This window comes from Miniopterus schreibersii (assembly GCF_964146895.1).
Source record: "Miniopterus schreibersii genome assembly, chromosome: 9".
NCBI classification, from domain to species: Eukaryota; Metazoa; Chordata; class Mammalia; order Chiroptera; family Miniopteridae; genus Miniopterus; species Miniopterus schreibersii.
Window position 1 is genome coordinate 56,156,511 of NC_138118.1, and position 25,098 is coordinate 56,181,608.

The following is a 25,098-nucleotide window of genomic DNA, read 5'->3' on the forward strand; positions in this document are numbered from 1 at the left end:
GAAAATACTACCCACAATTTCAAATAGTATCTTCCTTTTCCAGATATTTCCTTTTTGTGCTATATACACATAATCTATACAGAAGATGAACTTAAGAACCCCCCAAACCAGATCATATTAAAGGCACATCTTAAAGCTATTGTACTTAGTTTGTGTAGTTTTTGATTTAGACATCTCCAAGTTTCCTAGGGGGAAGAACATGAACATTATTTTTTAAAAAGTGATGGAATCCATTGACATAATAATTATAATTTCATGAAAGCCCCAACATTGCCTATGCTTTACCTAATGATATAAAAATGGAAAGTTATTTTTTAAGTTCTGTATTGAAGAACAATGTAATATATAAATTGTCACAAATCGTAACTGCATAGCTTTTTAATGCTCGGGATGTAGATACAGAACATTACAACTCCCTGCAAGACCTGGTGTACCCTTTGCCAAGCCCCACCCACTCCAAGGCAAAGACTACCCTCTCACAAGATTATAATCTGTTTTATTTTTTAAATGGTGTTAAAATGAATTTTAGTAAAGAATACATATATTTGCAGCTCAACTGACAGCACACTATTGAATGAAGGCCCTCTCTTTTGGCGTGGGGTAATTAGATTTCACTTTTCTACTTCACTTTTACTGACCGAAGCTAACTTACTAATGATTTGAAACAAATGAACGAAAGAATACTAATTAGATAAGAATGAATAGATTTATGCTAATAAAACACATGGATTATATTCAGGGTAACATCTGTGAAGTATTTCATTATCTTTTCCTTAATACTGCATGTTGAAATTCAAAGATCCAACCATCATATAGATTTGTAAATCTCTCCCAAGTGGTTAGAAATGGCTCTGTTGAGTTTTCATTGTTTGAGAGATGTGAATTATGTATTTAGTGGCAAGATAACAATAAATGATTAAAGACAAAAACCTCTAGCTTGGACTTCTCATAAAACAAAATTTATGTGCAAATGATATGTAAACTTTGTTACAAAAGTTGTAATTTCACACACACGCATGAAGATAAAATACAAGTTTATGTTACTAGGGAAACATGAATTTTGCCAAGAAGATTATAGATAAAACCCAAACCATGCATATTTTTAGCAATCCTAATTTAAATGAATTTAAATATACTTAAAGATCTAATCATGCATTTTCATTAGAACTTAATGCTTATCTTCCAATATCCATATGCTGTATAGTATGAGGTCAAGAGTTCATATGATATTGCCAGGAGAATCTGGTGACGATCACTTAGGGAGCTCAGAAACACTGTAATAGATAAGCTCAAGGAAGCTCAAAAAATGTCCCCCTAAACTGAGTGCTGAAGGAGATGGAAGGCTGATTTTAAAGAGTCAATGGGAACTAGCCAGTGTATGAGGCAAAACTCTGGTTATAGAATGCTGGTCTGGGAGAAGCTTAAGATTTCTAGAATTGAAAACAGAAAAACATTTCAATTGGGAAGTTAAGTTATTCACTCATTCTTTCAATCACATATTTAACAAGTATTGATAAGGGTCTATTACTATGTGCTAGTTACTTGCTGGCCATGTAGCAAAAATGAAAGATAAATCACATTGTGGGAAGAGAAGACATATTTTCCATGAACCAAATAATTTGGGAAGTAGTATTACCTACAAGCTTTGGTAAGTGACTAAACTTAACTAAAAGAGGAAAGACAAGGATGGGCTGAGATAGCTGTCCCTGAGTATGTGGCTCAGTTGGCCCATGGCAATGGTCACTTAAGTCAAGTTTAAAATTTACTTAGACCTAGATTTTTGTGTATAGACTTCTCTTTTTTAAAATTTAAAAATTTTAATTTTTATTTCTAATATATCTTTATTGATTTCAGAGAGAAGAAGAGGGAGAGAGAGAGCTAAAAACATCAATGATGAGAGAGTTGTCATTGATCAGCTGCTTCCCGCACGGCCCCAACTGAGGATCGAGGCTGCAACCTGGGCTTGTGCCCTGACCGGGAATCCAGCCTCGGTCTCCTGGATCCTAGGTCCATGCTCAACGGCTGAGTCATGCCTGGCTGAGCTAGACTTTTCAATTTTGTCCTTTTGGTTATGTTTTCTTTTGGATTTCGTAGGAAATTTTATTTTTAATTTTGAAACTTCAGCTACCTGCCCGAGACCAAGGGAATGACAGTTGAGAGCAGGGCTCCTGTATCCTGCTCATGTCCTTGTGCAATGCAGCCTAAGGGGCCAGCACCAAAAGTATGGTCAGTTAAAGGGTGAAGGGATGTTGTAGGCACAACTTGGAAGAAAGTATTGGAGCACTAGGCTGGGCTTCTGGGGTGTGAGGGCCCATGTGCCCCCTTTGTCTTGAGGAGATGTATGTGGAAGATGCAAGGTTAGCCACTAACTATAGGGAAGGTCCCATCTCTATTCCTGGAGAGTATTCCATTCTTAGTGACCAACTCCAGGCCTTGTAGTTGCTGCTCAGTGCTAATATACGTAAGTACATCTCTGTATCCTGCTAGCTATTGTCAATGTAAGAAACATTCAAACCTGTAAAGAATTTTTATAAAAATTTATTTGAGCCCAACTGATGACAGTTGCCAGGAAGCAAGATCTCAAATGCTTTGGAGAAGGACAGTTTTGCAGTTTCTTTCATGCATTTGAAATTAAGGAGGGAATGTAAAGAAGATTACAAAAAGGTGGGAGAAAGCAAGACAGGGATTGGAATACAGGACAGATTATGTGCTCTCTTGATGGTGGTTAAGCTTGTTTCAGAGGTGTGTTAACCTAGATGCACAAGAACCATGGATAGGACTTATGGCAAAGATAAACCTTTTATTGAAGAAATCATATGTCAGGGGCATGACTACCCACCATGACCTGCCCAGTTAGAGACTTATGATGAGGTCATCCTGTGAGGTCTCTTTCCTTAGGACCCCCCTTTTGTCTACATTATTTACTCTGCAATGTGAAGGAAGGATCTGGAAAGCGTAGGATGGGAGCACTAAACATGAGTTTTAATTCAGGGCTCTGCTTTGGAAGGGCTTTAGTTCCCCCTAGAGTGGAGACCACAATGGGAGCCCCTAAGAGAAGAGCAGGATTTAAAGGGCCCTGGCCAGAGGGCTCTGGGCTACCCCAGGTCCCCAGTGGAAAATTCTCAGGACAGTTATGGCTGACTAGAAGCTGGCAGAGATCAGATCCTACATTTTCACAAGCTATTTTGAGGGCCCTTTCCACATGCTGGGCACTGTACCCAGAACTGGTGATAGTCAGGTAAACACAATAGACATGCTGTCTGTCCCAATGGAGGCCACAGACAGGGAAGGAAGATGGGAGATAATTAGATATTCATTTCATAATGCACTGTTTATAAACATACAAGTTGTTGTGAAGAAAAAGTCACTGATGTTAGTAAAGAGGGACATAACAGGGTGACCCTACTTAGTCCTAGAATTAGGGAAGATGTCCCAGAATAAATGATGGATAATTTGAGACACAAAGAATGAGTGGGAGTTGTCCCGGCATAGAAAGACTCTCAGGCCTGGAATGTGGGTGTGGGGTGAGGGGCCGTGGGGGTGAAAGACAGGGCAGGACTGTCAGCTAAGGGCCAACCAGGTAGGATCCTGTGGCCATGTAACAAGGAAAGAAGGAAATCATCTCAGTTAGAAATGCGGCTTTTAATCTCACTACAGAACTAGACACTGTGTAGTTCTCACATGAGAATTTCAAAAATAATTACTTCCTGTAGGTGGTGCCAATTGAGATAGGCAGCCCTGGATTTTTTTGTCATTGTTATTGTTACAAACAAAATTGGAAATGATTTATAAACAAGAAAAGAGTACCAATATTGGATCATCATTAATCTTAGTTACTTGTGTAATAAGTTTATTATAAATAGGCCCTTATAAGGTGAGAAGAACTGAGGATTAACTATAAATATATATGTACAGCGATGAGATTATGATATAAAGTTCACCCAAAGTATTCACTGGAGTGGTCTGGCCAAATGAAGTTTTTCTTGCTTAAGGGTATATAACATTTCTATCAAAAATAAAAGGAAAATGGAGATTTTAAAGAATTTTTTGAGTCAATTATAAAAACACATGGTTGATAAGGAAATTTGATCAAAGTTATTAGAAACCATTAACATAGTAATATTGAAGATTCAAGGTATTCATCACTTCTCTAGCTGTGGCACCTCTCTCTGTCTCTGAAATGCATGTATGGCCACTGAAAGATGAGTTCCTTCCAGTGTTGCTTGGTGACAAAGGTTGCATGCTTTTATATCTATTTAAAAATTTAAAATGAAAACCTTGATGTGTGGAAGGTTTTGAAGTATTGTTTATGTATGCATTTTGCCTTGTTTTATGCATTTACTCCTCTCGCCCCTACATTTTCAGGTGGGAGCATGGATAATATCCTTTCATATATTCAGCAGAGAGAAGTAGTCAAGCATATTGATCTTAGAGTTGGACTGACCTGACCTGGTTTGATCTTCCACTCCAGCTCCAAGGAGCTGTGTGACTGCTTCACCACCGTGAGCCTCAGATTGTTCACTGGTGACATTACTTGCCTTATGGGGCAAGTGTAAGTAGTGAATGAGCTAATGAGTGTTAAGTAGCTAGCACCGTGTCTGGCACATAGTAAGTGCACAGTGAAAGGCAGCCAATGGTTATAATTTGCTACTGCAGTTGTCTTGTTTTGTCAAAAACAGGTTTCCTTGACCCTTTAAAAATGTTTCAAGGCCTGGTTAGAGTGGCTCAGTTGGTTGAGTGTCGTCCTGTGCACTGAAAGGTTGCCAGTTTGATACCCAGTTGGAGAGCCTATGGAAGGCAACAGATCGATGTCTCCTCCTGTCCCTGTCCCCCCCGTCTAAGCATGTCCTTGGGAGCACTGACTGGGAACTTAGCACTTTATGTCAAATTGTTGAAACTGTTGTTCTTTTGAATGGTCCTATAAAATTGCTCTTATACTGTAGCTATGTTTTCTGGGGAAGAGATGCGTAGGCATGGAGGCCAATCAGCTTTCTGTTTAATACAGCATTGCAAATAGCAGCCCCATGTTTTTACAACTTTTATAATGAAAGTGCTCAATATGCCCACTCTCCTGATACAGCTTTAATTCAAGACAATGATACAATTAAGTGGCTTTTCTGTTTTTCTTGTTTTTGTCGAAGCAATTTAAGTAGGTGAGTTGGTTTTATGATGTTGCTGCCATGTAGAATGAATTTTCCTCTTTTCTATAGAGATAGATACTTGATCTAAAACTACTCTCTTTTTGCCGATAAGCATGCAATCTGATTATTACATTTAAATATATTTCACTGCCTTTTGTAAATTTTAATGAACCAATCAGTTGTTTTTCCCTCTATCACTTTCTCTCCCCAGTTAAAAAACAAAACAAAAACCTACTATAATAGTTAAATATTTGAAAGGAGGAAATATTATTAAGAATTGTGGGTATTTTACATATATTCACATTATGAGCAAATTTAAGACTCTGTGGAGGTACAAGCTTTTGTACACATACATTCTGCTCTTAGCACATATAGAAAGTATTCAATCAATGTCTATCATTTGCCTCTTCATGTTGCAAAAAGCATTTGTACCATTTTCTAGTCACCATAACAGAAAACATTCTCAGCTTTACAGAGGGAGTATAATGCAAGGGTTTTTTTGTTTTTGTTTTTTCTTAAATAAATGTATTGTAAAGCCCAAGGGAGAGAAAAGGGGAAGGTGCCATAACCCAGAGATGAGATTAGAAACTGCAGGAAGTCACTACAGCCTCTAGGGCTGGAGGAGCACAGGGAAAATGGTATCACCTGAACCCCGATGCCGTACTCTGATAGCCCTGCTGCTGCTGCTTCTGAAACCATCTTCTGGCTGCTCTGCAGGCATTTAAGAGCTTGCTGTCTTGCTGGTGCTACTGTACCTGAGTGGCTGGTCCCTCCAACGGCTGGCTGCTGCCTGGCACTGCTCCCATCACTACTCCAATCCATGAGAGCAAAGATGCCAAGGCAGTTGGGGCTGGAGCACAGGGCAGAAAATCGTTACTGCTTCCCTTTTCCTAACTTCCACTTTCCCAGTGCTTTCCATTGGCAGACCTGAGCAGACACCAGCTGGCAAGCAGCTCTGGAGATGTACAATTTACACGTTTCCAGGCTCAGAAGAGAGCAGGAATGGTGAGAATAGAACTGATAGCCAAGAGAGAAATACCCAGGACTGTGTTTTCACCAATTAATATAAGATTGTGGACACTTAAGAGGGAGGGGCATTAACTAGGGAAGAAATTTATTTTATATGTTATATAGAAATCTGAAGGATGGGTACAGATATTTATGTTCTACCCAGACCTCGTATTTTAGTTCCCTGTTGCTGCCATAACAAATTATTACAAACTTAGTGTCTGAAAACAACACAGCTTTATTATTCTTTATTCCTGTAGGTTAGGAATCCTACAGTGATCTCAGTGAGCTAAAATCAAGGTATAGGAAGGGCTGCCTTCCTTCCTGGGGACTTTAAGGCATAAATCATTTCTTTTCCTCTTTCAGCTCCTAGAATTTGCCTGCATTCCTTGGCTCATGGCTGCCCATCTCCATTTTCAAAGCCAGCAATTTCTGCCATCTCTGATTCCCTATAGCTGGAAAAACTCTCATGTGATTAGATTGCATCTGCCTGGATGATCCAGGATCTTCTCCTCCCAAGATCCTTAGTTTTAATCACATCTGCAAAGTCCCTTTTGACCTGTAAGAAAGCACTCAAAGACTCTGAGAATCTGACCATGGGCATCTTATGGGGCCATTATTCTGCTTACCACACCTCAGAATTTTACATTCATACACATCTGTAGCTATTCACCTCCCATCTCAAATGTATAAGCTCTAAAACGAAATCTTCCATAAGTGTGTTCTTCCCACAGTCTTTATCCCACGGTCTAGGCTTGAAGCTTGAAAGGGTTTTGTTTGTTTTTTGTTTTGTTATTGGTTTTTCCTTTAATAGCTCATCAGATTGGTAAATGTGCTAATTTTAAATTTCTAACTATTTCTCCAGTCTACCCTTGCCCTGCACCTCTCCTACCACTCACCTCCAGCCAAGGTATGAAAGGAGTTCCTATTGTCCCGAAAGCAAAATGTTTTTTTTATCAACTGTGTCTGGCATTGTGCTAGCCGGTGGAGCTACCAACCTAAGGTACACATGTTGCCTGCCCCAATGGAATTCACAATCTAGAAGGGAATCTAAAGATTCACACTTTAAACAAATAAGTCTGTGTGCAAAATGCCCTGGAAGAGAATCTTTCTGATCTTTCTGATTATGGTTCATTTTTCAAGAAATAGGCTTAAAAATTTGTGAATATTTTAGAGAAAGACCATCAAATTGGCTGATTTAAATGCAATCAATAGTAAGTACTTTTTGAATATATGTGTCACCTTCTCATGATTCTGGAATATACAGATGGAAAATAAGACTGCTAAATTACATGTCAAATAAGGCAACTTAGCTATTTATAGTAAAATCAAGCTAGAATGGCCTTTGGAGCTCATCTTTATCAGTTATTGTTTAAAGGGGATTAAACTGCAGATTCGAGGCCCCTTAATAGACTTAATAAAATCAGAATGCCTGGGCTGGGGCCTGGGTGTGCATTTTAAACAAGCAGATTATTGGGTTGTTGTACTCATGGACGTGATGAAGTTATTGAACCAATGTCAACTCATCAGTACTCCCTTGATTTGTAACTCAGACGCCAGAGGCTGAGGAAGGTTTTGACTTGCTCACGCTCTATCTTCTCCTATGTCCCCTGGGACTCCTGTGGGTGTCCTCCATACGTCCCTGGTGCTCTAAAGGCCTCCCTAGCGCCCAGTTTACAGTCAACATCCTGTGCCAAAACAAGGCTTTCACACATTGATTATTATAATTATTTTTTAAATATATCTTTATTGATTTCAGAGAGAAAGGGAAAGGGAGAGAGAGAGATAGAAACATCAATGATGAGAGAGTCATTGATCGGCTGCAGCCTGCAACCCGGGCATGTGCCCTGACCAGGAATCGAACCCCGATCTCCTGGATCCTAGGTCCATGCTCAGCTGCTGAGCCACGCCCTGCTGGGCACACACATTGATTATTTAACTCTTAAAACAATTTCCTTAAGATGCAGGCACTGTTAGCCTTCATTTTGCAGATGAGGTGAGGTTCCACGTTTTATGAGTAGCTACCTGGCTTGTGCCTGGGACCTTCAGATGCCAAAGCTCAGGTGTGGAACCGCTTTACTGAAAATCGATTCTTCTCCCTCTATGCGCCCTGACAATTTTCACACTCCTTTATTGCGACATAATAGCATTTTAATTGTTGGTTCACATATCTATGTATCTTCCTTTGTTTTCTTCATCCAGGTAAATGACAGCACCTGGGCGCTGCAGGGTCTGCAGGTTGGTGGGCACTCAGTGAAACTCTGGCCCCTTATTCATTCTTTCATTCAGTTATTCAATCTTAGGTGATTAGAGTGGGTCAAAATGAAAATATTAAGTTAACACAAACAAAATTTGGACACCTACACATATGGCAAAATTAAAATAATAAAATTTTGACAACATGTTACATATGTATGGTAGTTAGCCGATAGTTATAATTAACTTATGTTCAGAGTTTAGTAAGAAACTAATGATAAGAACTCTTGTTATTGGCAACAACACGAAACTATAAAGGCACTTTCCAAGACCCCAGTGACACTAAGAATGCATCGCCATTCAAAAGTGAAGCAAATACTTCACCAGTTTTATCTCACACGTATCACAAATAACATGATTTTCAAGGCAAAACCCCCCAATTATCTCTCTTCATAAGGGGAAATGAAAATGTGTATTTTGCTTCCCTTGTCATTACATACTTTTCTGATTTTTTTCATATACCAATTCTGTACATAGGTATGACTACTAGAGATCGATTCCTGTGTGGCAGGTGACAAAAGCAGTGCTGTGTACACCCTGTTCCCTTGCGGGACACGTGATTAAGCAACTGATTTCTTGCTAGAAACATATAATGGAAGAAAAAACCCAGAAAACCAACATAAGCCCATTCTCATCTTATTAGAATTAGCGTTCTTTGAAATAATAATAAAATATCCCTTCATAAGTATATTAAGATTTAGTTATAATGGTGGGGTGATTTTCTGTTGTTCACATTATTACTGAAGAATATAAGTAGGATATTCATGACATATATTAATAAAAGTGAATTAACTGATCAGGGTTCATTTGTCTGAATCGGCATTTAAGCATTTATCAAAGGGTAGCTCAGATTCGTTGAGAGGATATTAAGAGTAGCCGCAAAAGCCCCGAAGGTCTTACTCTGTGCTTTACCTGCTAGGAGATTTTGTAGACCATCTGTAGACCATCTCTGGCTCCTTGCTGCAGAAGCATTGTGTGTTAGCAGCTTGACTAATTGGCCTGACATCTCTGAGGTGTCCCTAGGCTGCTGGTCAGAAGTCAGACCATTTTATATGCTTGTCACAGAGCTTGTTGTCATAACCGCATTATGGAAATTGCAGACTTGCAGAACATAGGCTCAACTCCGAAAGTCAACATAAATTTATTGAGTTGCTGGTTATTTTCACATGTGATTTATCTCATTTAATATTTGGGTGCTCATTCAGTTTGCAGGTGACAAAACTGAGGCCCATGGAAGTTAAATAACTTTTTTCAAGATCCCAGTTAGCCCACAGAATATATGACATTTGAACCTGAATCTTCCAATGTGAAACTAGAGCTCCTTGCTCTATGTCTGAGTAGGTTGCTGTGCAAATATGCTCGTCAGGCTGCTAAGGAATTATTTGCTTCAAGGAGAAAAACCCCACTTTGCTTACAAAAGAGAAGAACTGATTATTGGAAGGATTCAGGGGAAGGAAATGCTACCAGGCCTCAGTCAGGACTGCGAAATGGAATCATCGGGAGCTGAGGTGATTTTATCTGATTGTTTCTTCAGCTTCAGCATTTGCTGCTTTACAAATAGGCTGATAATGACTAGTCCATAAGGTCTAGTCCAGCCTGTGTGCTGTGTGTGTGTGTGTGTGTGTGTGTGTGTGTAATAGAGCTGGGAGAGAGAGAGGGAGGGAGGGAGAGAGAGACTGAGATTGGGTGGGGTAGAGAGTGGCAGGGTCACGTAGTCTGTGGCCCCCGCACGAAGCTACGGGAAGAGATACTCTGTGAAAAGTGAATGGGCAATTGCTCTGATAGGAGTCAGAGTGGAGGTGGGGAGGCCATAATTGGTGGAGAAATGATCAGAGTTATTTACACAAAGCCTTTCTTGTACTGCACTCTTCAACTGTGATCGTTAAATCCCCGATTCTTCCCCTTGGCTGGGAGCAGTTTTATGAATCTTAATTGGCTTCTCTAATTTGGGTTAAGAGAGTTCTGATATCTCTGTCTACCTGTATCTATAATTATATTCTAAATATGCACATTTAAATCTATTTATGCAAACATTTTATTCCTGTTAATCAACTGGGAGTCATCTTTATCAAAGAGATATTTTGGTGTCTCTTCTATATAATGCAAAGGGGAAAACATTGTTTTTTATTATTTGTAAACGAATTACTTGTGCTTATACAACTATCACTTGGTTAATAGTAGCAAGAAGAAGCAGGTGGTGCCAGAGATAGTAACTTCTGTTAGCAGAACATGTCTACCTGTGAGCTGAACATGTCTTCCTGTGAGCTGAACATGTTAGCTTCTGTTAGCAGAACATGTCTACCTGTGAGCTGTGGGTTTCCAGCTTCTCTGCCATGGTACAGTACCCCGAGTAAACATCTTTTGCAACAGACATGCATGAGTGGCCCTCATGTGATTTTTGGGAACTGTTCTGTACCAAGAATGAGGCAGTAGCAGTGTAGTCTTGATGTCACCAGGGGGAATAAGGAAGACGTGGGTGATGTCTAGCTCTTGCCTCACTGTCAGTCAGCGCTGTGCTTCCTTATGTCTCTGCTGGTTTCGTTTTCCTCACTGAATGACTAGGCTGGAACAGACAATATCTAATGCTCCTCCTGGTTCTAGTATTTGTGTGCTTTCTGAACTCATAATATCTCGGAGAGATGATAGTCATGCTTCTTAATAAAGAGTAAATTGTAAAAATAGTTTCCAATCATTGTTGAAGGTGCATAATGTATACTTGGGTTCATTATAATATTCTCTTTTATGAATGAAACTTTTCAGAGAGACAGAGACAGAGAACCATAGCTATAAGAGAATGGTGGCAATAATAGGGAAATGAGGTAAGGAGTAGATGGAACTTAATTATCTTCCCCATCCTGGAAAGTATGATATGTTAGTTTATTACCTAAGCATGAAAGGTGATATAAGCGATAGAATGTAGTAGAGAAAAATGGAGAAATTGGAAAACCTTGCAAGTCCCTTTGAGTCATTTCAGTTGAAATGCTTCATCATTTTGTTAAGAATGTTATATAAGATGTACTTATGGTCAAGTTTAATGAATATACATTGCAGAGATAAATGGCCTGTGAATTCACCATCATTTTGGATTATGCATTATTGCCCTTTAAAATCATTAGTTTGGAAAATTGAGACTTGATTGTATTTTGCAATTTCCTAGCATGCCCCGACTGGGCAAAGAAAGAAGCAACTGGATAGGGGCCAAATTTTAGAGCAGAATTTACAAATGCAGTGTGGCTGGTGCATAAAGGAGATAAAGCACATGCCATAATATCCAATCAACTATAAAAGTTCGACCATGAAAATACAATGGAATAATCCAAAGTTTGAGCTGTACCATCAGAGCTAACGAATATTCTAAAGTCACTTTCTGCACAGCTAGGTTTCTTCTAGAAATTAATGCAATCATTTATCTAAACAAATGTTTGTTGAGCAACCATTCTTTTCCAGAACTGTACAGTCACTTGAGGACCTTTAAGGTACAAGACCATATCTTTGCCATTTGAAACTGGGTAGAACCCTTCTCCCCTCGGGCCATGATTGGATGGCTAATCTCACATCAAAGGACAGATTCCTTCCTTGAAACCAGAAGAAACTGTTGTTCTTCCTTTCTGTAAAAATTTTAGAGTTTTAAATGGGTCCTTTACATTCCCAAATTGACTCTGCAGACTCATTAACTGAACAGCCAAACTTTCAGAAATGTTGTTTATATTTGCTCTGTTGCCTCACCCAACCCTCACTCCTTAACCTACTGCATCCTGCCTGTCTCCACTACTCTTCCCAAGTCACCTATGACCTCCTTGTCATTAAGTCTACTTTTTGGTCCTTTTGTTACTTGACTTGGAGACAGCAACTGCTGCTGGCAAGTACTCTATGAAATGCTCTTTCCCTTTGGCTTTCATGACACTGCCCTCATCTGTTTCTCTTTCTCTGCTTCTGAGCAACTTAAATTAAACAATGTCTTCTTAGACTCCTTTGAGGGTCCCTGTTCTGCCTTTGGCATTCTCAGGGGTTCAAAGTCGACTGTCTTGTCCGATCGCTTATGCACTCGTGCTGGGCGATAGAACTACTCCTCACCTATCAGTCATCAGCTGAGGCGATTTCCAAATCGCCATCTCTGTAACGACCCACCTCCCGAGCTTCAGGGCAGGACATCCAGCTGTCCCCTGGAGGGTTTAACATTGATGTTCCTCTGATCCCATGCTTGAGCAGAACACTTCATCTCGCTCCCTGAGCAACCCCAGCCTGCTGCCTCCCAGTGTTACTGTCCAGGGGCATGGCCCCGCCGCCTGCCAGGTGTTCCATCCTTTACGCCTTCCTCTTTCTTCTTCACATTCTCTACTTTCACTCAAATACCAAGATAGCTGACATAGTTCTTGATTTTTTACCATCTCTTTCTATTCTTGTCATTTTGGTACAGACTTTGGATCATCTCTTTCCCCAATGACTCAATTAGCCTCCTAACTGGTGTAACTACCCAGCCTAGACACCTCATTCTCTTCCAATCTCTCCTCCCCAATTTTAAGTGGTTCTTCAGAAGGCATATCTAATTATGGCATATCTCTGATTAAAACACAACTCTATCCCATTTCACTGGAGATGAAGTCATGGTACTTATGTAGCTTTAAGTGTCTGCATCAGCTGGTCCCATGCCATTTCATCTCTTATAATTTCCCTTTGTGTTTCAAGTGCTGCCTTGTTGAAATTCTTTTAGATCTTCCAGCACAGTATGACTCTTGCCTTTAGGTTTCAGAATATCCCTCTGCTGGAGTATATATGTGTATATCCTCTGCCAGGAACACTTCCCTCCTACTCCTTGGCTTTCATTTGGCTCACTTCTATTTAACTTTCAGAAGTCCTTGTATCTTTTTTCCTTCAGAGGCATCCCCTCTTCCAAAGTGGGGAAAGTTAGGAAACCATTGACACTTATGTAGCCATGGTAATGACAGTTATTTAATTGTTTAATTTTCTTTTATGTGTTTGGGGTGGGGAGAGACAGAGATTGCATACTCTCTGCGGTAGAAATTATGCTTATTCTCTCATGATTGTATTGCCCCTCTCCCCCGTGAGCCTCCCATGCCTCACAAAGTGACTGATGCAATTTTTCAGTTATACTTGCTGAATGACTAAATGCAGAGAGAGGAAAAGATTCAATGTGTGTCATGTTGTCCCACAAACAACTGAGGGAAACAGTAGTAAGCCATTCCAATATAATGCCAAAGGACACCTTTCATCTACATTTTCATTGCAAATGGAATAAATGATATGCCAGTGAGTTGGGGGGGGGGGCATATGGAGTCTTTTATGCATTTGTGGCTTATGTGACCTCTAACATGGGACTGAACATATAGGAGGCAATCAATAAATAATCACCGAATTAATGTTTTGAATGACTTTTATTTGACTCAGGGAAGGAATTAAGCTCAATAAGTGCTGCTGATTTTATTTTTGGCTCCATGGAATGCAGACATAAGATTAAGGGGAGCTGGGGTGAATATCAGACTCAAGATAATCTTTGGGATAATTTCCCCTTCAGCTTAATATATTTTAATTTATCAAACTGTTTTCATTCACTTTTCTTTCCTAGAAGTTACTTATATCATAAAATACATATTATTACTTTGCTGTTTCAGCAAAGTATGAGATTTAATATAATGCATGTGCTCTATATCTCTTCCAAAGAGATTGATAATGGAAATATCAAACAAAAATTGTTCAACCTGATGTAGCTATAATATGACAGTAATTAAAAAGTACCAGCTTTCCCTACAAACTTTGTACCGCTTGTATATGTTGGAAAGGCTAGAAACCCAATTTATTTGATACCTTTCTCCCTCATAACCTAGGCTTATTTACCTCCTTATTATCTCTAAAATTGGTCCCCTTAGATCCATTTCCACAATCATTAATCTAGTTCAAGCTATAATCATCTCCTGCCAGAATATTTGTAACAACTTTTTAAGGAGCCTGTCTGCACTAACATGTCCCCTACCAATTCATTCTCCACTCAGCAGCCAAACCAATCTGATTATTCCCTGCTTACAATTTTCAATGGCTTTCCATCAGCCTTAAAGAAAAATGTCTGGGCCTTCGCTGTTTCTTCTGACTCCACATTGCTACCAAGCTTACTCTTTAGACGTTCTAATCTAATATATATATATATCTGGCTTGTCAGTTTTCCATTCATATTTGCACTAAAATAGATGCAACCAGGATGGATTTTTTTAAAAGGAAAATGTTTGTATTGCCCACGAGTACTCTGATAGGGTGGCTTAGCCATTCATGTAGACATTAGGCTTAAAATTTCTTTTATCTTTTTTTTTATTTAAAAAAAACATGTCTTTACTGATTTCAGAGAGAGGAAAGGAGGAGGAGAGAGAGAGATAGAAACATCAATGATGAGAGAGTCATTGATCGGCTGCCTAGCCCGCAACCCGGGCATGTGCCCTGACCGGGTATCGAACCCCGATCTCCTGGATCCTAGGTCAATGCTCAGTTGCTGAGCCACACCCGGCCGGGCTAGGCTTAAAATTTTTAATAAAAACACCTTAATCCTATCCTCTGCCTGCCTTATTGTAAGACAGCATAGTCTTTGCTTTCAGGCATATTTTTCAATAAACAGTTCGAGAGCTTCCTGGGCTTCTTTATAATGTTCATAGATTCTATGATGTAGATGAGCAGAGTTCCCAAAAGGAATCAATTAGTTGTTCAAGGGCACACAGTGAGTTAATAATAGAGTACATAACAAAGGTCATTCATCTCACTTCAATGTTTCTGTCCATTATTTTCATTTTGATTTTGCCTGGAACAGAGTATATCCTCAAAAATTATCAGAGCACAGGATAGCAAGTGAAGACTCAAAGAATTAACATATTACAAGGTGTTTAATTTTTATCTACAATAAAATTAACCTGGTTGTAGAGTAATTTATCATTTTTGCTTTCAATAAGCAAAGTATAGTATAAACTGGGAGGAGAAAGAGGAGGAAGGAGACTTGAGTGAGAGAGATCCCTGAGGAGGTCATTACCCTAGAGTGAATTTTGGTAAAATGTAAATATATTCAATACTAAAACATTCATTTCTTCCTCCATAAATCAAGGTTTTATATTTAATGCACTATTTTTATATAAAAATGGTGGGGTGGTATTTTAAAAACAGATCAGAAATGTGAACTATATAATTAAAATAGAATCAGATTTATGCTATTATAATAATCTAAGCAAATATAGATAATAGATAACAGTCTTACCAAGCACATATCTCAAAGAACAGATAATGTGGCTAATGAAACAAGGATTCAAAGAACATAAAGAAAGCATCTTTACAATATGGAATACAGCTTGTGTACCTTAATAGTAATTTGCTCAGATGCTCCAAAAGGAAAGAGTATTTTTAACCCAATGAATTGGAAATGAGCTCCTATACTTGGCTTAGTGAGTAGCAATATAAAAATACAAAAGTTCAGCTGAGTCACTTCCAGAAGGTATTCTTGGTATCCTTCCAAATTAGAGCGGAAGAAATTATTATGTGGATAAAATGGAAGATTTCAGATAAGATGCAACCACTATATTTTGACTTGCTATTTTAAAAAGCTTCATGGACAATGGCCCAAACTTGGTTAATTATATAAGAACATTTTAATATATTGACATTTCACAGCCATTTAAGTAAAAATAAAACTAACCTTAGAGAGAAATTTTTACAGATATTTTAAACAACTTTTATTTAAAAAAAATAAAGTAATAAATAAATAAATCCCATGCCAATAGTTTACAAGTCGCTGGCAGGGAAATGAGTGTGAAAATAAACAACAGCAATATGACAGGAATTGCTAGAATGTGGTTGAGTGCCATGCACAATGAGGGCAGAAAAGGGTTTCTTGAGTTTGCCAAGATTCACAGAGGAAATATAATTTGATAAGCAGACTTTTTCTAAGAGAAGTGAGGAAGGAAGTTAAAGGCAAAAAGCACGAAAAAATTGGGAAGCCGTTAGAGAAGAAAGTGTGCGAAAAGAGAAGGGTGGCACAAGATGAGGCTGGGTAGCTAAGTAAGCAAGGGCCAGAGAATCAAGACTTTACAGATCATAATAGAATTTTGCCTTTTATCATGGACATGAAATGAAAGCCACTGAAGAAGTGTGATCACAGAAATAACATTTGTTGAGTACTTACTGTATTCCAGATCTTTTCACCATTATTTCATGCAAAGCTCATAACCAATCTTATAATGTAGACATTGTTATCATGTCCATCTGTAGATGAGGAAACCCAGGGGCAGAGAGGCGAAGAAACAAATTACAGCCCTACAGAAAGTTAGAGAACCAGGTTTCAATATAGCCGTTTGATACCAGAGGTGGCTCTTACACCTAGTGCTGTACGGCCTTTACCTTTGGTAGAAATGTTATGTGGACTAGACTGAGAGAGGGGAGGGAGAGGGAGCTGGAGTGAGGGAGATCCCTAAGGAGGGCACAGACACAAGGCAGGCACTAGAAATACTCACTGTGGAAAATAGGTGGACTTGGATTAATTGACTGCCAGTAATAAAAAGGAAGGGAAGAAATAATGACTCTGTTCAGGTTTCTGACTTGGCAGCTGTGTGGAGAGTGGTGTTTTATAGTAACAGGGAGTGCAAGTGGGGGAGCAGATTGAAGGAACAGTGGTGGCAGGAATGACACACTCTATCAAGGGCATGTGGAGATGGAGATCCGTGTGGAAATCCAGTGGGATGCCTTGAGAAGGGCCTGTGTGAGGACCGGAGCACAGGAGGGTAGGGTGTAGTGGTGAAGAGAACACTTAGAATGAAACCCACACCCCTAACCATGATCACAATTAAGTATTTTAATTGGTGAAGTAAAAAGAGGGGACTACTGTTATTAACTCTGCTTTTACTGATGGCAAAACACTTAATGTCTTTGGGTCTCAGAATCTTTATCTGCAAAACAAGGAGAGTAGAACAGATATTTGAAAGGCACCATTGGGGGTTCTCTTTATATTTTCTTAAGAACCATGTATGGACTATTATATAAATCCTATCAGCAGGTAATCTGGAAATTTACCTAAATGACCACAAGGAGAGCCTAATTTCACATTAAGTTATTTATTACAATGTAAACTCAAAGTACTTGCTATATGAAGTTGGTGATATGCTGTCTCATTTCTACTTCCTCATGGAAATTGAGGGAAGTTGACAACTAGAGACAGTTTTAACTGAATTAAAATGTGGTTTTGTATTGCTAAAATTATAATAAAGTCACTAAATGTAAAAATATTTTTGTATTCACCAATAATCCTCTGTGAAGGAATTTAGATGACCCTTTAATTAAATGAAGACAGTAGAATTTTAAAATTTACCCTGGTATGGTTTTTACTTCAAATAACATTATTTCAGTTATCTTTCAAAAAAAACTATAACTTTTCTGAAAGTCCTTGGTTACTCTGAAAGAAGCATAAAGTCATCAATATGTCAGTTTATTGTAAAGATCCATATCAAAACAAAAGAATTAGAATAGTGCTGGTCACACATTTAAGTATTACATGTTCATTAAATATGTTTATATATTTATTGTTATATAAATATTGAATGTTATATGTCGGTGTTAAAATGTTCATTTTCTCTTCGGGTTAACTTTCGTACTCTGTTTTTTTTTATAAAGTTTTATTGTAAGGAAACTACAACGCTCTTTGGGTTGGGAATTACTTTATGAGTCTTCCTAAGGTTTGATGAGTAACGTTTTTTGGACTTGATCAAATTAAATTATATTTGTAGGGTATAAATATAATATTTCTGTATTTTATCACATATTTCCAAACATATGCAGCTAAGTGAGTGTTATTTCCTTTAAAGGCATAATATTAGTGAGCTATATAGGAATCTCAATAATGCAACTGTTACTGGAAACATATTTGAGTTTCCCTGTAGAGGCAGGATCACATTCTTTAAATATGTTCAGTGACAACAGATTTTTCTTTGAGAGTGAGGACAATATTTAAAACCAAACATATGTATGAACAAATATTGAATATTAAGTCACAAATAGAGTTAGAGTATACATTTTGGGGGGGCCAAAGAGCTAGATTTTAGTAAAATATTTATGTTACCTTTGATTTATAAACATCTTTAACTTATCTGCCATAAAGGACTCACAAAATATTTTCAGCAATGATGTCACTGGAATGAGTATAAACCCTCCTAAGGTGACTACTAGGAAGGGTACCTTTCACTTGGATCAACTCATTCTGGTGTGTTCACTAAGATAAATAAATAAATATACAAGTAGCTTAATTGGTTTATAGTCACTTTTTGTTTATTTTCCAGTTATTTTCACACTTGAGGCTTCTAAATTCTTTAAGTGAATGTGAAATAACAGTGTACTAAATCAGTAATATTATTTAGAAATTTTCTATAACTTCTTCCAAAATGACTCAGATTTTTACTGTTTTATCTTTGGGTTAATGAATTAATTTTCTATCAATATTTCTCACACCAGAAAGTATTATAGACCAATAAAAGATCTATGCTAGGCAATGTGGAGAATGCAGATCTTCCTGCTGCTTGTATATTCAGTGACTAGCACAGTGCTTGGCCCCCAAGTAAATACTTACTGACACATATTTAGTAAATACTAGTTTCATAGATGAATGAAAAAATGATATGAAATTACACATATAATTATTATATATAATAGAAATTATGTATATATTAAATGTTATGTGTAATATTATTCCTGTTACTTATGTATACAATATTATTCCTATTACGTATATATTATTGTCCCAGACTGCTGATAATCATCCACCCAAGACTTAGTGGCTTAAATCAACAACAATCACTAATGTTGTTCCCAAGTCTGTAATTTGGACAGGGCTCAGTGGGAACAGCTTCTCTGTTGACTACTTCACGCAGGGTCAGCAGGTCTGGCTTGAAACCCAGGCTGGCTGGGAGGCTGGAGTCTGGAAGATTCCCTGAAGTTTCACTCATTCACATGTCTAGTGGTGCTATACTGGCTGTTGGCTGGGACCTCAGCTGGGGATGTCACCTGCTTAGATTGCTGACAGCATATTGCTTAGGTTCCGAGAGCTAGCATTCAAGTAATCTAGGCAAAGTGCATGGCATTTTTGTGACCTAGTCGTGGAGGTCACATGAGATCACTTCTGTTGTACTCTCTGGTTGAGGCAGTCACAGAGGTCAGTGTGATTTCAGAGGCAGGGGATATAGAAGCCACCATGCAGTGGAGGAATGTTAAGGTCACGTTGGAGGAAGAGCATGCGGATGGGGTATATTGCAGTGTACATCCAGTTTTGGAAAATATAACCTGCTGTATTTTATATGTATAAATACATAATTTTATTTATAAACTACTACTATACACTAGGTAACTTTAGAAAACACTGTTCCCAAACAAAATCACCTGCTAAAGGGAATCTATCTGATCCAATGAACTTGTCATGTTCGCTTTCTCCTTACTGTTTTTGTTCATTCACTGTTCTCTTAAATATGCCCCTCTTCTCTCCCAGACCTCTCCCCACATCCATTCAAAGCCTAGACCAAGGCTTGCTTCTCTATTAAGTCCTCCCTCCCTCCCTCCCTCCCTTCCTTTCCTCCTTCCTCCCTTCTCTCTCCCCCTCCCCCAGAGAGCATTTACTCTTATCATTTACTCTTATCTCTACTCATTTTATCACTAAACATTCACTATCAATGGGTGCCTTTTTTTTAACAGTTCAAAGGGTAAATAGCACATTGCTAATTAATCTTAGGTGTTAAATATTCACTAACTTCATAAAATGTTTGTAAATTATATACTCTTTCTTAGCCTGAAGAATCACTTCTCATTTTATCTAAAATATACTCTTTCACTAAATTTAAATGAATGTAACTTCATGTTCAGCTAAAAGTGAGAAATGTCCTTCTGTATCTAAATCTATATTATAACATTTAAAAACAGAAATGCTCTTTCCTGAAATTCAATTCTGATATGAAACAAATAATGACAAATTATCTGCATGTGACACATTTGAGGTGCATACTGAGATTGTTCTTTTTCCCCTCAGACAGACTGAAAATCAAGTAAATAAATAAATAATATGAAACTAAAATAACAGTATTTTCTCCATTAAATCCACAGTGTTTCATAAGATATTGAAGTAATTTTGCATAAGTATCATTGAGGTAGTAAAAATATTAATTTTATTTATTTTTAAAACAAACAACAAAATTTTAAGTAATGCAAGAAAGCATTAATCTGGGGGATAAAGGGAGAGACTAACTTGAAATAGGCCATATAGAAATTGCATATAATTAATTGCTTTATAGGAAGTAACTGAAAAATAACCAATTTGTTTACCTTATGTGGAATCATCGAGAAATGCTTTACAAGTGCACAATAATCATGTCTTCTGTGTAACCTGCCATATCCCTAGCACCTGGCAAACGTATCACATCAAGGGTGCTCAATAAAAGATTTTGCAGAAAGAATACAATGCCTTCTAACAATATATTTTCTGGTCATTTCAAAAAGCTATTTTCTTTAGCTTTATAATGGTCTCAGTATTCTTGATTTTATAGTCCAGGATATGTGAGCTTTGGAACTGTTTTCAAAGTTTAGGTTTTGTTTTCTGAATTTAGGAATTATAGAGATATTCCTTCATTTATGCTCTAAAGGTCTTTCCTACATACTGCCTCTATAATAGTGATCACGTATCATATCATAACACATCATACTGTATAATATCATCTCTTTTTACTTTTTCACATATTTTCCTCAAACCTTAGATTGAAAGCAACTCAAGGGTGGTAGTTTTGCCCTGAATGTTGTACTCCCAGAACAAAATGGTCTGTCCTAAAATTCAATTCTGTGTGGTGGCAGCTGCTCCTTGACTGTTTAGAGAATGAATGAAAATCTGAATTAAGTGTTTCCCTTTTTCATTCATAGCTTTCTTTAATAAATTAAGTCATTCCATCAAAATAATGTTAACATTTGAGAACTTACTAAACCATTCCACCTATTCAAATAACATATTGAACTGAATATCAGAACAGATACATTTTCAAATTTAGCTCAACATACTCTCTAAAAATTAGTATATTACCTTTGTGTATATTGTAGTGTTCTGTTTCTTTTTTAAAGAGATGAGTAACTTTAGAAATACTTCCCTTTTATTGAAGTAGCATAAGTTCCTTAGGAGATTTGCCCACACCTGCCAGACCATCACTTTCAGTCCTAGAAATGGGAAGGAGCAGGCCATACCACATCAGAATCCATGGTGACGTGAATGGGTTTATTGTACATGTTTAGGAAAGCTCCTGGGTCCATGAATTGTTCCGATTTGTACAAGTACTTTATTATTTGTTCTTGGAGGAGTAAGTCAGGTTCAGGTTGGTGCAAGTTGTCCGCTGGCCCTTTAGTGCCCACTTTAACAGTCTTAAAAAGGTGGAGTGCTAGTTTATGAGTTTGGGTGAGAAACTCTGTGATGACCTCTTTCAGGGACTGTGACTGTGTCACATCATCAAGATATATGACTGGCACTTTTATTACTACAACTTGCCATTGCATGAAGATCCTTGTTGGGATGTTATGGGACACGACTATTACTTTCATCCCTTGGATAAAATACTCCGTTTCATTCTTTTCATGGTGAAGGTAATCTGAAAGAACCCGATAAAGAGTCCCGCTGGAGGACTCAAGGATGTGCAGAATGAAAGTGCGATACATGAACAGCAATCCTGTCACCGCCTCTCCTAAGTGACGTTTTGAAATTGACTGAAACAACTGTTCGTAGTATTCAGTGATATCTTTTTTCTCTATGTTGGGTCTTGTCTTGGCCACTAGAAACATCCTGTCAAGAAGGAATTTCTTTAGCTGGAGTCTTTGTTTCTCTTCCAGAAAATGCAAGTAATTGCTTCGTGGAACCTGTGGGGGTAGAAGAGATTCCAATGGAAAGACTTTTTTGCTGTTCTTTCGGGTATGGGCTGCGAGGGCCATGATGAATCCTACTTATTCTTCTAGATGATTCCGATTTTTAGCGTATTTCTATATTTATATCATCAGGATACCTCTTCAGTGATGAGCTGTTATTTTTATTTATTCTGACAAAAAGAAAAAGAGTTTCCTCGGTTTGTCAATACTACTGAATAGCAAAATCCCTTCCCAGTGTTGCCAATAAACAATGCCCTGGAAATGAAAGAGACTATTAAAACAAGGCTCAAATTATAGAGGTTTCTAAAAAAGTTTACAATTAAGTAACTAGCACTTGCATCCTAGGAAAACACTGCAATAGACTGGGGAGTGGGGAGAAGAGAGAACTTGATCTAGAGAAGTTCACTCTGTTTTTTTTTGCATTATTATTTTCCTCTTCAATTTATAGTTTATTTTTTCTCAGCCCCCATCCTTGAATCACACACAAACACACACACACACACACACACACACACACACATACAGAGAGAGACTGGACTGAGATAGAGATACAAATATATATATATGTATATATATACACACACACACACATATATATGTGTATATATATAGATACAGAGAGAGACGGAGAGAGAAAGAGAGAGAGAGAGACAGGGACAGAGAGAGAGACAGGGACAGAGACACAGAGAGGAAGAGAGACAGAGAGAAGAGTATATCCTCTGACAGCCGCTAACAGTACTTGCATCCCATTAAAACAGCTTTTCACTTATGTAATGATGATTACAGATTGTCCTTGATTTGTCATTCCTTTTTTAAAAAAATGCTGTTTTCATGGTAATTTCCCAATTTCTTTTATAGTACTGGTCAATAATATTTTTTAAATCTGGGGATCTCTCAGGTTCTTTTTTAAAAAAATCTATTTATTTTTATTAAATTTATCTGGGTAACAATGGTTAATATGAACATATAAGTTTCAGGTGTGGGTTTCTATGTTACAAGGCCTGTAGATTGCTCTGTGTGCCCACCACCCAAAGTCCTGTCTTCTCCTGTCACCATATATTAAGACTCCCTTCACCCTCCACCGCCTTCTCAGGTCCTCATTGTCTTACTTAACTTTTATTCAGTAAACTGAAAGTTAATATTGGTTGGGTAATAACAGTAAACCTTGGAGGTAATTAGTTTTGATTTTTGTTTTTTATTCTATCAACAAACCTCAGAAATGGCTCATTTTCACTTTCTTTTCTTTTGTCTTTCTTTTTTGCTGTTGGGAGTCAAATAAAAAATGTCCTTTACTTTTGCTCTTACAAACCTTTTCTTCCCTCTAGGTCAACTTAACATTTTCTTTCTTCAAGTGTTACTTTCTTTTACTTGTTCACGAGGTCCTGCTCGTCCTCCATCACTCTTCCAACTGCCAGTGTCTTTTGGGTGCTCTCAGCTGTCCTGTGCTCTGTTCTGGTTTCCATAGTGACCTAGCGAATCAGAATATCAGTTGTGTTAAAGGGCTAGAGGGCTCTGGCCACTTCCATTTCTCAATTTAATGAGGGTATCTCAACTGACACCTCAATATCTCAGTAGAGGAAAGGAGGGCTTCTTTTCCAGAATGGCTTATTTTTAGACAGGTGCCTTTGTAAATCAGACAGATGGGGGACCTGGGCATCTTCCTAGACATATTCTTTTTGTCCACAATTTAGGAGAAAAGTAAAGTTATATGACTTGAACATAATTCAAACATGCTCTCAATAATGCCCTTACTCTGTCTACCTAAGGTAAAGAGATATTTATGAACTAATTAAAGACTATAAGAACACATATCTGATTCTTTGTAATGGTGACTCTGTTATAGGCATACTCGAGATATTTCAGGTTTTGTTCCAGACCACCGCAATAAAGCAAATATCACATTAAAGTGAGTCTCACAAATATTTTGGTTTATTAGTGCATATGAAAGTTATGTTTACACTATACTGTATTCTATTAAGTGTGCAATAGATTATGCCCAAAATATGCCTTTATTAAAAATACTTAATGCTAAAAATAGCTATCATCTGAACCTTTAGCTACTCATATTTTGGCTGGAGTCATACCCCAATGTTGATGCTACTGACTGATCAGGATGGTGGTTGCTAAAGGCTGGGGTGACTTGCAATTTCTTAAAATAATACAAGAATGAAGTTTGCTTTGTCAATTGACTCTTCCTTTCATGAATGATTTCTCTCTATAGCATGCAATGCTGTTAGCATTTTACCCATAGAATTTCTTTCAATATTGGGATCAATCCTCTCAAACTCTGCTACTGCTTTATCAGCTGGGTTTGTGTAATATCCTCAATCCTTTGTTATTTCAACAACCTTCCTAGTATCTTCACAGTAGTAGATTTCATCTGAAGAAACTTCCTTAGCTTATCCATGAGAAGCAACTTACCTGTTCAAGTTTTATCATGAGAGTGCAGTAATTCAGCCACATCTTCACGCTCCACTTCTAATTCTAGTTCTTTTGCTATTTCAATCACATCTGCAGTTACTTCCTCCACCAATGTCTTGAATCTCTCAAAGTTATCTCTGAGGGATGGAATCAGCATCTTTCAAACTACTGTTAATGTTGGTGCTTTGACCTCTTCTCATGAATCACAAGTATTCTTAATGATACCTAGAATGGTGAATCCTTTCTAGAAGGTTTTCAGTTGACTTTTTCCTGATCCATTATATCCATTGTCTATGGCAGCTATAGCCTTATGCAATATATTTCTTAAATAATAAGACTTGAAAATCAGAATTATTTATTGATC

At 37.8% G+C, this 25,098-nt stretch overlaps 2 protein-coding genes across 2 annotated transcripts in view; one reads left to right on the forward strand and one right to left on the reverse strand.

Moving 5' to 3' along the window:
- The window catches only part of ZNF804B (zinc finger protein 804B), a gene marked incomplete at its 3' end in the record, with an annotated part of 418,502 nt that overhangs the window by 10,805 nt on the left and 382,599 nt on the right, over nt 1-25,098 (forward strand). The gene's annotated exons all lie outside the window — the stretch shown is intronic.
- Nucleotides 21,618-22,379, reverse strand: TEX47 (testis expressed 47; the record flags this gene model as incomplete). The annotated part of the gene is made up of 1 exon (XM_081147702.1): nt 21,618-22,379. One exon carries the CDS (start codon nt 22,377-22,379, stop codon nt 21,618-21,620), a length of 762 nt encoding a protein of 253 aa, XP_081003828.1.